We start from the raw sequence: 17,191 nt of genomic DNA on the forward strand, positions 1-17,191 counted from the left end.
GTGTGTGTATAAAGTATACAGTGCAGAGCTGTGTATGTATAAAGTATACAGGGCAGAGCTATGTGTGTATAAAGTATACAGCGCAGAGCTGTGTGTGTATAAAGTATACAGCGCAGTGCTGTGTGTGTGTAAAGTATACAGGGCAGAGCTGTGTGTGTATAAAGTATACAGGGCAGAGCTGTGTGTATAAAGTATACAGCGCAGTGCTGTGTGTGTATAAAGTATACAGCGCAGAGCTATGTGTATATGTATAAAGTATACAGTGCAGAGCTGTGTGTGTATAAAGTATACAGGGCAGAGCTGTGTGTGTATAAAGTATACAGTGCAGAGCTGTGTGTGTAAAAAATATACAGGGCAGAGCTATGTGTGTATAAAGTATACAGCGCAGAGCTGTGTGTGTATAAAGTATACAGCGCAGTGCTGTGTGTGTGTAAAGTATACAGCGCAGAGCTATGTGTGTATAAAGTATACAGTGCAGAGCTGTGTGTGTATAAAGTATACAGCGCAGAGCTATGTGTATGTATAAAGTATACAGGGCAGAGCTGTGTGTGTATAAAGTATACAGCGCAGAACTATGTGTGTGTATAAAGTATACAGTGCAGAGCTGTGTGTGTATAAAGTATACATTGCAGAGCTGTGTGTAGAAAGTATACAGTGCAGAGCTGTGTGTGTAGAAGGTATACATTGCAGAGCTATGTGTGTCTGTATAAGGTTATATTTCTGCGTGTAAAGCCCATTGTGCAGAGACGACTGCGCCTATAAAGTACATATCGCAGAAGCCGCATCAAGCAGCACACACAAGCTCATGGAGCTCACAAATCACTACGAGGACATACAGAAATAAACTACATGAAAACTGCTGGGGACTGACTCCTCCCACCCACGTGATTGCCTCGTGATCATGACATCACCAAAGGTCCTTTAGCCTACTGTAATCTAGCAACTACTTTCACAGCACACGTGATCGAGCACATGATCCTGACATCATCACAGCCGTCCTTTAGTCCACTAGGCTGTAGCGTTCGCCCTGCTGTCGCCCTTCTCTTCAGTGAGTGAATGAGTTGTTGCTGAAATAAAGTTTTTTGTATTGAAATGTAAGTGGAGGCTGAATTGCCTTTATATCACGTGTATTTTACACTGTGATTAGTTGGGATGATGTGTCGTGTGTGACCATCAGTGGGGCTGTAGTGTCAGTCAGTGCCACATGTGGTCAGGGGGGAAATATCCGTCTTTCTGTGAGGGGCTGCGCTGATTTTGTGCTGTGCCCTTTTCCCTGGGGCTCTGCAGTGAGAGCTTCAGGTGTAAGTTCACACTGAGGACTCCCATAATATGCAGCACTGTGATACATGTGCGTGCAACAGCTGCCAGCATGAACAATATATAAAAAGATAGGGACTTTAATGACTGCCTGTGCAAACTGCTTTCAGTTTTATCATTAAAGGGGTTGTCTCACTTCAGTAAATGGCATTTATCATGTAGAGGAAGTTACTAGAAGCCACTTACTAATGTATTGTTATTATCCATATTGTCACCTTTGCTGGCTGGATTCATTTTTCCATCACATTACACACTGCTCATTTCAATGGTTACAGACCACCCTGCAATCCATCAGTGGTGGTCGTGCTTGCACAATATAGGAAAAAGCACCAGCCTATGTGCGCTTCCATGGTCCCGGCCACCAGAGAGGCTAGCGCTTTTTCCTATATTGTGCAAGCACGACCACTGCTGATGGAATGCAGGGTGGTCTGTAACCATGGAAACGAGCAGTGTATAATGTGATGGAAAAATGAATGAAGCCAGGTAAGGAGGCAATATGGACAATAACGATACATTAGTAAGTGGATTGTATTACCTTCCTCTACATGATAAATGCCACCTACTCAAGTGAGACAACCCCTTTAATGGTGTTTTGTCACTTTAACAAACAGCATTTATCGTGTATATCAGTGGTGCCCAACCATTTTTCGTCTGAGGGCCGCACTAGACATGGTATAAATTTTGTGGGCTAGAACCAGGTAGCTTTGCCAGAAAGAAATGCAAACACTGTGAAGGGGCACGTGTGAGCATTACTAAAATACATAATACGTAGGCCTTCAAATCTGAGTTGGGGGCTGCGTCTGGAGCTTCTGTTGCAGATTCTGTCGAAAGACCAGACAAAAAAGCCTTGTATGCAGCACTTTTGTGTCCGGTAAAAAGACAGAATCCCGAACGGAAACTAAACGGATCCCATCATAGTTGGTGGAGTCTGTTCAGCTTCTTCCCTGTGGGGTGACAGGAGGAGGGGGAAGCAGGGTCACTAGTGGGGTGACAGGAGGAGGGGGAGCAGGGTCACTAGTGGGGTGACAGGAGGAGGGGGAGCAGGGTCACTAGTGGGGTGACAGGAGGAGGGGGAGCAGGGTCACTAGTGGGGTGACAGGAGGAGGGGGAGCAGGGTCACTAGTGGGGTGACAGGAGGAGGGGGAGCAGGGTCACTAGTGGGGTGACAGGAGGAGGGGGAGCAGGGTCACTAGTGGGGTGACAGGAGGAGGGGGAGCAGGGTCACTAGTGGGGTGACAGGTGGAGGGGGAGCAGGGTCACTAGTGAGGTGACAGGTGGAGGGGGAGCACGGTCACTAGTGGGGTGACAGGAGGAGGGGGGGAGCACGGTCACTAGTGGGGTGACAGGAGGAGGGGGGGGAGCAGGGTCACTAGTGAGGTGACAGGAGGAGGTGGGCGCAGGATCACTAGTGGGGTGACAGGAGGAGGGGGAGCAGGGTCACTAGTGGGGCAGACAGGAGGAGGGGGAGCAGGGTCACTAGTGGGGTGATAGGAGGAGCGGAAAGCAGGGTCACTAGTTGGGTGACAGAAGGAGGGGGAGCGGAAAGCAGGGTCACTAGTGAGGTGACAGGAGGAGGGGGAAGCAGGGTCATGAGTGGGGCAGACAGGAGGAGGGGAGAGCATTGTCACTAGTGGGGTGACAGGAGGAGGGGGGAGCAGGGTCACTAGTGAGGTGACAGGAGGAGGTGGGCGCAGGATCACTAGTGGGGTGACAGGAGGAGGGGGAGCAGGGTCACTAGTGGGATGACAGGAGGGGGAGCAGGGTCACTAGTGGGGTGACAGGAGGAGGGGGGAGCAGGGTCACTAGTGGGGTGACAGGAGGAGGGGGGAGCAGGGTCACTAGTGGGGTGACAGGAGGGGGGCAGCAGGGTCACCAGGGACCAATCACATGAGTCCACGCTCCTTACCTCTCCAGCGGCCCTGTCATGTTGCCCAAGGTCTTCGGGCAGCGTGCTCCGCTCTCCTTACTACAAACACCACGGGAGCCGGCCCCTCCTCCTTCCAGCTCCCTCCGGCTTTCCCTGCTTGACCCGACTTGTATTGCTCTGGCGCGCTAATACCAACCAATAACAAAGCTCCTTGCTGTAAGGAGCTTTGTTATTGGTTATTTCAGGCACAGGCAGCATCGCTGCGCTGCCTGTGCCGTTCAGAGCGCTCACTGCGCTGATGAATGTGAGGGGAAAGTCTAAGGCGTATCAGTGCAGGGAGTCGCACGGGCTGCATGACACAGGTTTGCGGGTTGGATTTGGCCCACGGGCTGTAGGTTGGGCATCACTGGTGTAGAGAAAGCTAATACAAGGCACTTACTAATGTATTGTTATTATCCATATTGCTTCCTTTGCTGGCTTCATTAATTTTTTCATCACAGTACACACTGCTCGTTTCCATGGTTATAACTAGAGATGAGCAAATTTCATATTTTGAAATTCGTTCACGCTTCATTTGGTGGTAAAAGCTGAATTGCGTTATGGATTCAGTTACCACAGACCATAACGCAATTCTATGACGGAATACCTTTAGAGGCATTCCGTTATTCATTCTGTCATCATAATAGAAGCCTATGGCCTGCATAACGGATCCGTCCCGTTTACGTTATGCAGGAGAGGACTCCCGTGAATAATGGAAACGGGACGGATCCGTTTTGCAGCCCATAGACTTCTATTATGATGACAGAATGAATGATGGAATACCTCTAAAGGTATTCCATCATAGAATTGCGTTATGGTCTGGGGTAACGGAATCCATAACGCAATTCTGCTTTTACCACCAAACGAAGCGTGAACAAATTTCATAACATGGAATTCGCTCGTCTCTAGTTGTAACCTCCTGCAATTCAGCAGCAGTGCTCGTGCTTGCATACTATAAGAACAAGTGCTGGCCTATGTGCTAGAGAGGCTGATGCTTTTTGCTATATTGTGTGAGCAGGACCATTACTGCTGGATTGCAGGGTGATAGTAACCATGGAAACGAGCAGTGTATAATGTGATGGAAAAATGAATCCAGCCAGCAAAGGAGACATTATGGACAATCACAATACATTAGTAAGGACCTTGTATTAACTTTCTCTACATAATAAATGCCTTTTGCTGAAGTGAGACAACCCCTTTAAAGTCGCACTACATTTTTTCTGGAAGAGCAAAACTACTCTTAGGCTCCATTCAGACGTCCGTAGAATTGGTCCGCATCCGTTCTGCAATTATCCGGAACAGGTGCGGACCCATTCATTCTCTATGGGGCCTGAAGAGATGCGGAGAGCACACTATGTGCTGTCCGCATCTGCATTTCCGGAGCGCGGTCCTGGAACTTCCAGTCCGCAGCTCCGCAAGAAAGTAGAGCATGTCCTATTCTTGTCCGCAATGTGCCATCCGGGTGTATTGCGGATCCGCAATGCACTACGGACGTCTGAATGGAGCCTTAGGGTACGTCTACACGACGGGGCTGCCATAGGAATGCTGTCACCATGAAATGCGGATCGTAAAAAAATTCTACAGTGTTGATTTTTTGGGATTTGTGTGTCACAGCAACCCCATTCACTCCTATGGCAGCCCCCGCTAGTCTGTGATGTTTGGTTGCACGACAGCTGTTGTGGCCAAAATCACTGTGTAGACGTCCCCCTAGAGGAAGATTTATCAAAACTTGTGTAAAGTAGAACTGGCTTAGTTGCCCATAGCAACCAATCAGATTCCAGTTTTCATTTTCACAGCTCCTTTGGAAAATAAAAGGTGGAATCTGATTGGTTGCTATGGGCAACTAAGCCAGTTCTACTTTACACCAGTTTTAATAAATCTCCACCTTGGTATTTTTGAAGAGTATTTTTTAGCTAAGGATGAAAAAAGCCGACAGGAAGGACGCTGTTTTTTTACGCTAAGCCACGCCTCTAACTCCACCCAATGTCTATCTATACACACCCCAGACCCGCTCAGTTACCTTTGTGCCCCACACAGTATAATGCCACTGTAGTGCCCCTTCACAGTAGTTATGTCCTCTTAGTCCCCCCACACAGTAGAATCTCCCCTTTAGTCCCAGCCACTGTATTGTTAATAAAATAAAATAAAACCACCCACCTGGCCCCATTCCCCGGTGAATGGCGCTCACTCATCCTGCCCTCCCCAGCAGCAGGCACGATGAAGTGATGTCATGATCGTCATTCCCTGGCCTCCGAAATCCAAGACTGTTTCGCTACGAAATAAGACACAGCTGTCTTTTTTTCTACCCATACCTTAATTTTACCATCAGCATTGCCATATGAGGGCTTATTGTATTTGTTAGTGACACCATTTTGGGGTACATATAACTTATTAACTTTTATTACTTTTTGGGTTGATAACAGAAAATGAATAGTTTGCTTTTTGCACTTTAAATGTATGACAGTTCCTGGTTCTCTGGTTCAGTGTGATTATGGCCATACCAAATATGTGTCGTTTTATGTGTTTTACTTTTGTACAGTAATATAACTCCTCATTATGTCTCCGCATTCCAGAAATCCTTCATTTTTAGGCTACATGCCCATGACCGTTGTGTGTTTTGCAGTCCGCAAATTACGGATGGCGTGTGCATTTTGCGGAACATTACAGACAGCCATTGCTATAACTGCCTATTCTTGTCCGCAATATGGACAAGAATAGGACAGGTTATATTTTTTGCGGGGCCACGGAACGGAGCAACGGATGAATGGGTCCGCATCCGAGCCGCAAAAACTGCGGCTCGGATGCGGACCAAAACAACGGCCGTGTGAATGAGGCCTTATGCTGCTGTAGCTGTATGAGTTTTTATTTTTTTTGATGGAGTAGATGTAGTTTTCATTGGTAACATTTTTGGGGGTACATGAGACTTTTTATATTTATATTTGAGGGCAGGGTGAATAGGAAAAAAAAATCTGTATTTTTTATGTTCACAGGGCAGTATACATGACGTGTTATCTTTATTATATGGGTTGCGGCAAACAGGGTGTAATAATGTGTGCGTTTTACTAAATAAAAGCATTTTTTATGGAAAAAAATGGTTTTATTTATTTATTAACTTTATTCTTTTTTTAGTCCCACTAGTAGACATGGCTCTTGTAATGCACTGGTATCACCTATCACTGTGGCACAGTCTAATAGACATACAGTCATGACAAGGCTGGAGGCAGGCAGGCTGTGTTCGCAGGGAGCAGCCTTCTTCAGCCTAGTCTAGCCCATGTGACGTCACGTTCATGGGTCCATAGAAGTGAATGGAGCTGAGCTGAGACACCAAGCACAGCTGCTATAAAATGAATGGCACTGTGCTTGGTGAGGTGAGAGAAGGGGGTCCCGGGTGTCGAATCTCCGTACAGTATTAGGCTACATGCACACAACCCCCGGCCGTGTGAATTCCGCATCACGGATTGCGGACCCATTCACTTGAATGGGTCCGCAATCACGGAGATGCGGAACGGAGGCACGGATCAGAACCCCACGGAAGCATTACGAAGTGTTTCCGTGGTGTTTCTGGCCGTGCCTCCACATCGCAAAAAAAAGTTGCGCATGCACTACTTTTTTTGCGGTGCGGACCGTCGGATTCGGATCGCGGACTCCATTCAAGTGAATGGGTCCGCGATCTGCATGCGGCTGCCCCATGGTCTGTGCCCGTGCAATTTGCGGTCCGCAGCACGGGCATTGAGCCCTAACGTTCGTGTGCATGTAGCCTCATTCCAAAGTTTTGAACAAAGTGACTTGGTAGCATCCGAAGCTCACTTTGCTCAACACTAATTGTGAGCCAAAACCAGGATTGGAGCCTCCACAGACATAAGATATAAGGGAAGGATCTGCTCCTGTTCTGTGTGTAAACCCCCACGACGGATGAATGAGACATAAGACATGCAGATTTTGGTGCAGAAACTCAGAGAAGTCTGCATGAAAATCCACCTGGCAATTCTGTTTGAAAACTCGCACCCGTGGGAAGGTAGCCTAATGCCTCGTTCACACGTCAGTGTTTGGTCAGTGATTTCCATCAGTGATTGTGAGCCAAAACCAGGTGCGGCTCTAAACACAGAACAGGAGCAGATCTTTCCCTTATTCCTTATGTCTGTGGAGGCTCCAATCCTGGTCTTGGCTCACAATCACTGATGGAAATCACTGACCAAAACACTGAGGTGTGAATGAGGCTTTAGGGTGCACGGTCCATGTGTCGGACCGTCTGTGGCTCCCCGTACCCCAAACTAACAGCATCATAGTGACATGTGGTGCAGTCAGTGGCTGTTGTACACTACTCACATCATCCTATCAGTACCGTACAGTACACCCATGATCAGATAGGAACTGACTTGATGCAGTCAGTTCAGGGGAGCCATGGTTGGTCAGGGATTCCGATCCACCTCTCACTGTCAGTAGTAGGCCTCTCCGTAGTTTATATGGCGCGGACGAGAAATCTGGCGAGTGGGAAAAGGATTAATCCTATTATATGGGGCTAAATTCACATGTGGAACCATGAATATATGGCAGGGTCAGCCTTTGATTTCAGCCGTTGACTTGTCAGTCCTTCGTGAGTGTACGTCTGAACATGGTGGAATGTTTTCATTGCGAATCCACAGCAAAATCAATGCATTACATGTGGATTTAGTGCGGATTTCACTCCTATACATTGAAGGGCTGATGTTTGCATTGTAAATCAACATTTTCTCAGTGAAGAGCATCCACTATGTGTAGATAGGGGTTTGAAGACCCCGATAACATTAAATTGTACTGTAAATTGCCAAGGATCCGTGGCGCTGAATAGTCACAGCAAATCAGATGAGTCTGGACTCCCCTTTAGGGCAGCGTTTGTGCTGCAGAAAAAAGCCCCTAATGGTGTGGTTTTTGTTGCGGAAATGCTGCCGATTGGATGCAGAATTCATTCTACACATTGCAACGAAATCTGCAGCATCCATTGCCATACAGCAGATCTGTACCACAGATAAGGTTATTCTGAGGAGTTTGTCCATAGCATGTGGATGACACTTCATGAATCTCATTCAGTTTGCTAGTACTGTGCAGTGCAGCAGATTTGCCGCGTACATATCCACAGCATTTTGGGGGTACGTGTGGACGTACTATTACAGTATCACGCACTATGGTAATATATTATCAGTTACTGTAGGTCTCTTCACTTCTGCCAGTCTGCTCATTGCTACGGTTGGCGGCATTATTAGTTTAGTACTGACCAGACAAGATGGAAAATGGATGTTTTTTTCACTGATGCCTTTCTAAGATACAGATGTTAAAAACTGACAAATTCAATTGTGTGGGGGCAGTCGGTCAGCGAAAAACGGACAAGATAGAACATATTCCACTTTTTGACGTCCGTTATTCATTGGCAGTCAAAAAAACTGGCGTGTAAATAACCCCATAGACTACCATTGGTCTTAAAATGGACATGTGATGGCTGTTAAAAAAACGTCCATCACATATCCCTTTTCGACTGTCGTGTGCATGTAGCCTAAGGAATATTTTGTCTTTTGACATCACCTGTCCCGAAAGGCACAGTCTCTTTACCGCACAGCCAGTTACCTTGTGCCAAAACTGCACCCATTTTACTGCATATTGCAGTTTTAGCAGCAGTTGAAAGGACTTACCGTATTTCTCCTGTAAAAGCTGTGCAACTAAAACTCATCAATTTTATGTAAAACGTGTGCAGTAAAAAAACGGGTCCATTGGCATATGTGGAAGCACGACCTCATGCAAACAACCCTGTTAGGCTCTGAACATGTTCCAAGTTGTGAGCAGACATATTACAGCATTCGTAGAAATGTATGGGTTCACACTGTATGCCTCCAGTTCATTTCTTGTGACAGTAAGAAGCATGACTTAAAGGGGTTGTCTGGTTTTACTATTGATGACCTATCCTCAGAATAGGTCATCAATATCAGATCGGCGGGAGTCCGACTCCTGGCACCCCAACCGATCAGCTATTTGAAGAGAAGGCAGTGCTTGTACAAGCACTGCCTCCTCTGCTTGCCACAGCAATTGCAGCGGTGAGCAGTGTAATTACAAGTATGGCGTCCCCATTCACTTCTATGAGATGGCCTGTCCCATCAGGGATATTTATTGCCATAAATATCTGATAGCTTCCAGAGGTGGAACCTGTGCCTATTGCAAGAACAGGGCTGTGGATATGTCATTAATGTCAAGAGGTGACAACCCCTTTAATGCCAACGGGGAGGGCTTGAGCAAAGGGATAGAGACGTCATATAATTAAGGTAACTCTCAGCCATGGTGCCCACACCACTGCTGCATGGGCATAGCTTTCACTGGTTTTGGTTATGATACTGCAAGACATGGACATACGGTTGCTTTGTCCATGCCAATGCCATAATGCCCATTACCTTTTTGCAGACATAAGTAATGCAATGCGGTCTGAAGCTGCTGTGCGACCACAACAGTGCATCCTATGGTGCCATTCTTTCTACTCTTACTCTATTACCTTCATATTAATAATAACTGAGCACAGAATATGTGCTACATTATGTCCACTCCATTTCTGGCAGCTCTCGTGGGAAGAATAATGCTGCATGCTGTGCTGTTCTACCATCTGAAAGATGGAAACCATAATGGACCCTAACAGACCCCAGGCATGCCGCGATGCCACCCATTCTGGTTCCCGTTATAAACTAACAGCACAGTGCAACAGCTAAGAAAATAAAAATGTGATATTTCTTTTTTTTTTTTTTAAAGCAGCGCATATTTTTTTTTTTTTAGTATTAACTAGGGAAGAGCGAACTTCATATTTTGAAGTTCGTGTTCGGGCTGTGGCATATGCTGAATTGCATTATGGATTCCGTTACCGCGGACCATAACGCAATTCCATGACGGAATGCCTTTAGAGGCATTCCGTTATTCATTCCGTCATAATAGAAGTCTATGGCCAGCATAATGGATCCGCCCGGTTTTTGTTATGCTGGAGTCCTGTCCTGCATAACGGAAAAGGGACAGATCCGTTAAGCAGGTCATAGACTTCTACTATGACGGAATGAATAACGGAATACCTCTAAAGGTATTCCGTCATGGAATTGCGTTATGGTCCGTGGTAACGGAATCCATAACGCAATTCAGCATATACCACAGCCCGAACACGAACTTCAAAATATGAAGTTCGCTCTTCCCTAGTATTAACCCAAAGTGCTCAGTTACGACTGTTGTGTGGTTAAGTATAAAGCTGTTCTAAGATATTGTAATGACGATTTGTGTTTAAATATCAATTAAAGGGAACCTGTCACCCACACAGTGATACAGGGAGAGCTGCCGAGTGGCGTAATCGGGACTGTCCCTCCTAGGAGTCCTGTCAGGATTTACTATTGTCTATCACATGAGCTGATATATGATGGAGCTCAGCTTCTCCTCCTACTTCGGTGCAGCAGAAGTCACCTGAAAGGTTTTCTTTAAACTTGTTCTGAAAAATATACTTTCTATATACATGTAAAGAGGTATTGGGGTGTGTTTCAGGTTTTCCACTCTAGACATTTATGGTATTTGGTATTTCCACAGGATATGCCATAAATATCTGATAGGTGCTGGTCCCACCCTTCTCGTGACGGCTGTGATTGGAGTGGTGGACGCATATACACGGACTCTCTCCAGTCGCTTCTATGGGAGTTCTGAACTCCTGTAGAAGTGAATGGAGATGCATCTGTGATTACCTCTTTATTCACAGAAGCCCATTCTCAACATATGCCAGAAATCTCAAGATGAGAGTACTACTTTAAGTGTAAAATTGTTCAGTACGTACAGAACCCAAATTCCTCATCCATAAAAAGTTGCTATTAAAGGATAACTGTCACATTTAGAACCTAATTAAAATTTTCATATATGTAGTTACTAATAACATGATATTCCAGAATCAGTTACTATTAGACTGACTTACCCCATATTTAATAAGATTCAGCCCTTAGCAACCAGTCTGCATAAAACTGCAATTTCACTATTCAGTTAAGATGGCCGCCACTGCCCTCACCCTGAGGCTAATCCCGCCTGCCCTTACTAGCCAGTAACAATAGCCCCCAAAAGTGTCAGTAACCAGAGCCCTCCCCCCTAAAGGGTTAATCTCCTGCAGCACAAAGGGGTCCTCTTACTAGGGATCGACCGATTATCGGTTTGGCCGATATTATCGGCCGATATTGAGGATTTTGAACGTTATCGGTATCGGCATCTATTTTGCCGATATACCGATAACATATTGGGAACACAGAACACACTGCTCTCAGCGCTCTCTGTGTTCCCTCCGCAGCACAGGGGAGAAGGAAGCAGTGTCTCCCTCCCCCTGTGCTGCTGCTGCCGCTGCCGCCAATGAGAGGAGAGAACATAAGAGGAGGGGAGGGGCTGTGGCCACTGCTCCACCAATGAAGATAAGCCTTTCATTAATTCATATACAGGAGGCGGGAGCTGGCTGCAGTATCACATAGCCGGCTCCCGACCTCTATGAGCAATAGCTGCGGTCCGCGGTAGTTAACCCCTTAGGTGCCGCGGTTCACAGCTACCGCTCATAGAGGTCGGGAGCCGGCTATGTGATTCTGCAGCCAGCTCCCGCCTCCTGTATATGAATGATTGAGAGACTTATCTTTATTGGTGGCGCCCCCCCCCCCCCAAACCCCCCAGTATTAATCATTGGTGGCGCAGTGCGCCCCCCACCCCATCCCAATCCCAATAGTAAAAACATTGGCCACAGGATCCCCTCTCCCCTGCTCCTCCGATCGGAGCCCCAACTGTGTAATCCTGGGGCTCCGATCGGTTACCATGGCAGCCAGGACGCTACTGAAGCCCTGGCTGCCATGTTCAGCTCCATGCTGCTGTGTGCACTATGCACAGAGCAGCAGGGACAGAGTGAGATCCTATTCACCCTGATAGAGATCTATCAGGGGGAATAGGACAAGGGTTCTAGTCCCTAGGGGGGCTAAAAGTTAGTAAAAAAAAAAAAATATTAAGTATAAATGAAAAAGATTAAAAAAAATAAAAATACACATTAACAATAAACAAAAAAAATACACATTAACAATAAACATTAATTTTCAGCAGATTTGTGTAGGAAAATATTTTTTTTCTCAAAAATGAAAATTCCCAAAATATCGGTATAAATTATCGGCTATCGGCCTGAAAGTTCACAAATTATCGGTATCGGCCCTAAAAAATCTATATCGGTCGATCCCTACCTCTTACCACATGTTGCTTTCAGTTATACACTGAGCAGATGGCAGATCTCCCTTCCCTGGTCTGCGCTGCTTCAACTCTGCATTCTCCAGCTCTGCTGAGTGAGGGAGCGTCTGCCAAGCGCAGGGACAGGGAGAAGTGCACACAGCCCAGGCACTGTTATCAGCTGCTGGGGAGGACCTGGCTTTAATCATTTACTTACAGTCCCTGGCTGTCAGTAATCTGACCTTGCACGCTGCATGCTTCTGCATCCTCCGTCCTTCAACAGATAGACGGACCATGCCTAGCAACCTTATTTTAAGCACAGGTAAAAGTAGGCAGTACAGGGGACAAAACTGTGGAATTAAGGGGTAATTGAATACACAGTGAAAAGTTGAAATAGGGCCAGCAAGGAGATATTAATCACCACAATCCAATACCCCCCCCCCCCAAAAAAAAAAAAAATATACGACAGTTATACTTTAAAGCTGTCTGTGCATCATATAATGAATTTCCCACAGTTCTTTTGTGTTTCAGGTTCTGAATGTTTAGAAAAAGATGACTCTGTACCGTTTACCACCGTTACCAACTATAAGGGAAATTATAAAGCTTTACAATTTAAGAGCGGAAAAGCAGCTGTCTCAGAATTTTCTGCTCGATTTGAAACTTACTGGTAAGTTTTTTTTAAAGCATTTGGGAACGTATTTGCAGATGCCATACTGTGCATTGTTCATCTGTTTTCTTGGCTGAAATCAGGGTTAGACGCAGTAAAGAAGAGGTGTATTCTGCAAAGAGGATGTGTGAGCCCAAAGGGGACCTACCAGATGATCTATGTTAAATAAAAGTCTTTTTTTCTAGTCAGAGGTGGCTGTTACAAGAGGCCTCTCTGAGAGCTTATATTACTGTGTCCACATGACAACACTTTCTGCTCTTTCCTTTTTTAAAACATGCTTTAAAGGGGTTTTTCAGAGACTTTAATAATGGTGACCTATCCTCAGGATAGGTCATCAATATGTGATCGGTGGGAGTACGACACCCAGAAACCTTGCCGATCCGCTGTTTGAAAAGGTTTGAAAAAGCTTGCATTAGCGCCACGGCCTTCTCCCCGGCTTTTCCTAGGACAGTGACGACACGTTCATCGGTCACATGGCCTGGGTGCAGCTCAGCCCCATAGAAGTGAATGGGGCTGAGCGCAATATCAAGTACAGATGCTATACAACGTATGACACTGTGCTCGGTGGCTAAGGAGAAGGCAGCGGCACTCACAGGAGCGCAGGTGCTTTCTCAAACACCTGTTCCCATGGAAGTCAGTCAGTCCCCACCAGACTATTGTGTCTGTGGTCCATTTGCTTGCTTTAGAATATATTTCCCCATAATAAAAATAAATATTAGAAAAATAATATTCCCAATACACTCGAACTACAGTATATAAATGTATTTATCCCATTCGGTGAATGCACTAATAGAAAAAAAATCCATTTACAGTTTTTTCCTCACTTCACCTCCCAAATTTTTTTTATAAAAAGTGATCAAAAAGTCATACACCCCAAAATTGTATAAATATGAACTATTAATCACCCCACAAAAAATGAGCCCTCACATAGCTCTGTGGATGGAAATATAAAAAGGTTATGGATGTCAGAATATAGTGATGCAAAGAAAAAAAAAATCCCAAAGTTTAAATTTTTTATTTCAATATTAAAACACAAGAAAAACTCTATAAATGTGGAAAAGGGAACGACCGACCGTAAAACTATGGTGCAATTGCGTGTTTTTTTGCACCCCATTAGGAATTTACTACATTTTATGCAATATTAAATTGTGCCGAAAATAAACCCAAAAGTCCATTTCACGCTACAAACTGCTTTATTATGTAGGAAAATAAGACTATAAAAAGTACATAGTTTTGAACCATAAAATAATCACATTTAACCTGCACAGTGAACGTTCTAGAAAAAATATGTATTCTGTTTGCTGTTTTTGTTTATCCCATTTCCAAGAAAACTGAATAAGGCCTCATGCACGCGGCCGTTCCGTGCATTGGGACCGCAATTTGCGGTCCCCAATGCACGTGAAACGTCTGTGCGGCGGCCGGGACGGATTGAGACCCATTCAACTTGAATGGGTCCATGATCCGTCCGCACCGCAAAAAAATATAACATGTTCTATTTTTTTGTGGAGGCACAGACAGAAACACCACTCCGTAGTGCTTCCTTGGGGGTTCCGTGCCTCTGTTCCGCACCGCAGCTCCAGATTGCGGACCCATTCAAGTGAATGATGGGTCCACATCCATGATGCGGGGAGCACATGGCTGGTGCCAGCATATTGTGGACCTGCTATTTGCGGGCCGCAATACGGCCACAGCCGGGTAACGGCCGTGTGCATGAGGCCTAAAAGCTATGAAAAATTATGTTTGTACCCCAAAATAGTAACAATAAAAATGTCAACTCATCCTGCGAAAAAAAAACATGCCCTTACACAGCGATGTCAATGAAAAAGTGTAAAAAAAAAGTTATGGCAGCACGAAAACAATAAAAAAAAAAAGGTTTAGAAAGTTTTTTATTATGCACAGGTAGTAAAACAGAAAAAGCTATACATTTGTAAAATAAAAGGATCGATCTGATTGGTTGCTATGGGCAACTAAGCCAGCTTTCCTTTGCACCAGTTTTGCTAAATCTCCCCCATTGTGTCCTCAGATCCTAAAATCACTGCGTCCTTAGGCCGAATTCAGATGGGCCAATGGTCTGTGTTGTTGCCGATTCTTCATGCGCAGTGAGGTCCGTATGTCCATGTAGGACATGGAACTGATGACTGCCAGTGACAGTCTTCAGTGGTATCTAGGTCTGGGTTAGTGAGACACAGACCGGATAAAGCCTAGTTTTTACAGTCTGCTGAATAATTACATGATATTGCAGTGTGAGGTGTGTTTGTCACAAGTGTATCTTTCCTTAGCAATAATTTTAAACTGTACAATCGATTATCAAGCATCTCCTAGTATATGTTAATCATTGAGTGAATTAGGTTTTCATACTTTCCACAGCCAGATGGCACAATTCAGATTGTGTTTCTGACTTTTCTGAATGTGTGAAAGTCTTGTTGATGAAAATTCTTATTTTTCAGATAAAATTGTACGGAAAGCTGGGAATTTAAAAAATGCTTATGTATGTGAAGTTGGTCCTGGGCCGGGAGGAATTACAAGAGCTATACTAAATACTGGTGTCGAGGAACTCCTGGTGGTTGAAAAGGACACTAGATTTATTCCTGGACTTAAGGTATGTATTTTATTGCCAGACTCGGAGGTCCCCTTCTTACAACCCCCTCTTTTAGGCACTGTGAATGCCTCTCTATACATTGTCTGTGCATTACTTGAGCCCATTGATTTGAATCTGTCAAAGTATTAGATAAAGTTTACTGGAATTTTAACCCGTTTGCACACCTTTACTTAAATGTATAGTATGTCCAAGATGATCAAGCAGTGGCCCCACCAGTTGAGGACACTCCATATGCGAGCAGTTTCTGGTTGTGTTAAACAGCTGACATCTGCCTGCAGCAACAGGGATTGCTGTTTAACCCCTACCAGATGCAGCAGTCAATAGTGACAGTGGCTTTTGAACAATTAGATGGAAGGGGAATCCCTTTGTCCTCCGATCCCACCCTCTGTGGTAAAGTCACAGGGTGCCAATCATTGCTATGGCACCTTGTGAAGCCTCCCAGGCCTGCCATTGTAAACTGCCTGCAGCAGGGTTTAAGGCTGGGTTCAGACCTGAGCGTTTTACAGCGCGTTCCTACGCGCTGTAAAACGCTCAACAGGCAAGAACCAATGCTTCCCTATGGGCATGGTTCTCACCTGAGCGTTTTACAACGCGTATGATCGCGCTGTAAAACGCCCGATGCCCCAAGAAGTACAGGAGCTTCTTTGGGGCGTCTTGTCGCGCGTTCCCGTACATAGACTTCAGCGGGAACGTGCGACAATGGGCGTTCGCTTGCTCCGGAGCCGCGTCTGTAAACGCGCATACAATCGCGCATACAGAGCGCTCCATCCCGTACGCTCAGGTCTGAACGCAGCCTAATAGGATGACTGCAGAATCCCCACAGACTACGATCAGAAACTATTGCAGTCCATGATATAAGCAATCAAACAATTGTATGTTCCAATCCCCTAAGGGGACTAAAAGTAAAAAATAGTTTTTAACAATATAAAAAAAATAATAATAATTCAAATCCCCTAAGGGTGAGCTATTGAAATTATATAAATATTTATCCAGCGTAGTAAACGCAATAATGGAAAAAAATAAAAATGTCCGAATTGTCCATTCTTGGTCGCCTCATCCCTTAAAAAAATAGAGAAAAAAAAGATCAAAAAGTCATCTGTACTCCAAAATGGTACGAAAAAAACAACTACCACTCAGCGAGCAAAAATACAAGCCTTACACAACTGTGTACATGGAAATATAAAAAGTTATGGGTGTTAGAATATGGTAATGCTAAAAAGATTTTTTTTGTAAAATATGATAAAAACTGTATAAATTTGGTACATATTGTGTATTTTTACTGTCCCTTCTGCCACAGGCTATATAAAAACATACCATGGGCCTCGTGTTCTGTATTGTTTTAAAGGGTTTCTGTCATGAGAAATAACTTTATGTAGCTGACTGACATTAGCGATGTTCTAATGTCAGCAGTACATAGCAGTATGCTTTATAACTCCCTGCCTGCCACTGTTCTCTTAAAATAAAGACTTTTTAAATATGCTAATGAGCC

At 44.9% G+C, this 17,191-nt stretch overlaps 1 protein-coding gene across 2 annotated transcripts in view; it reads left to right on the plus strand.

Annotated features, from left to right (window-relative positions):
• The first annotated feature begins 978 nt into the window (after nucleotides 1-978).
• Nucleotides 979-17,191, plus strand: part of TFB1M (transcription factor B1, mitochondrial) — a 153,560-nt gene continuing 137,347 nt past the window's right edge. Inside the window, exons 1-3 of one of the 2 annotated variants that reach the window (XM_040429381.1) lie at nucleotides 979-1,094; nucleotides 12,968-13,103; nucleotides 15,551-15,702. In XM_040429381.1, the coding sequence (XP_040285315.1) occupies nucleotides 12,989-13,103; nucleotides 15,551-15,702 (267 nt within the window). In that variant the 5' untranslated portion in view covers nucleotides 979-1,094; nucleotides 12,968-12,988. The remainder of the gene's footprint in view (nucleotides 1,095-12,967; nucleotides 13,104-15,550; nucleotides 15,703-17,191) is intronic. The other variant, XM_040429380.1, reaches the window with a different exon arrangement.

This window comes from Bufo bufo, chromosome 4 (genome assembly GCF_905171765.1).
Source record: "Bufo bufo chromosome 4, aBufBuf1.1, whole genome shotgun sequence".
Taxonomy (NCBI): Eukaryota; Metazoa; Chordata; class Amphibia; order Anura; family Bufonidae; genus Bufo; species Bufo bufo.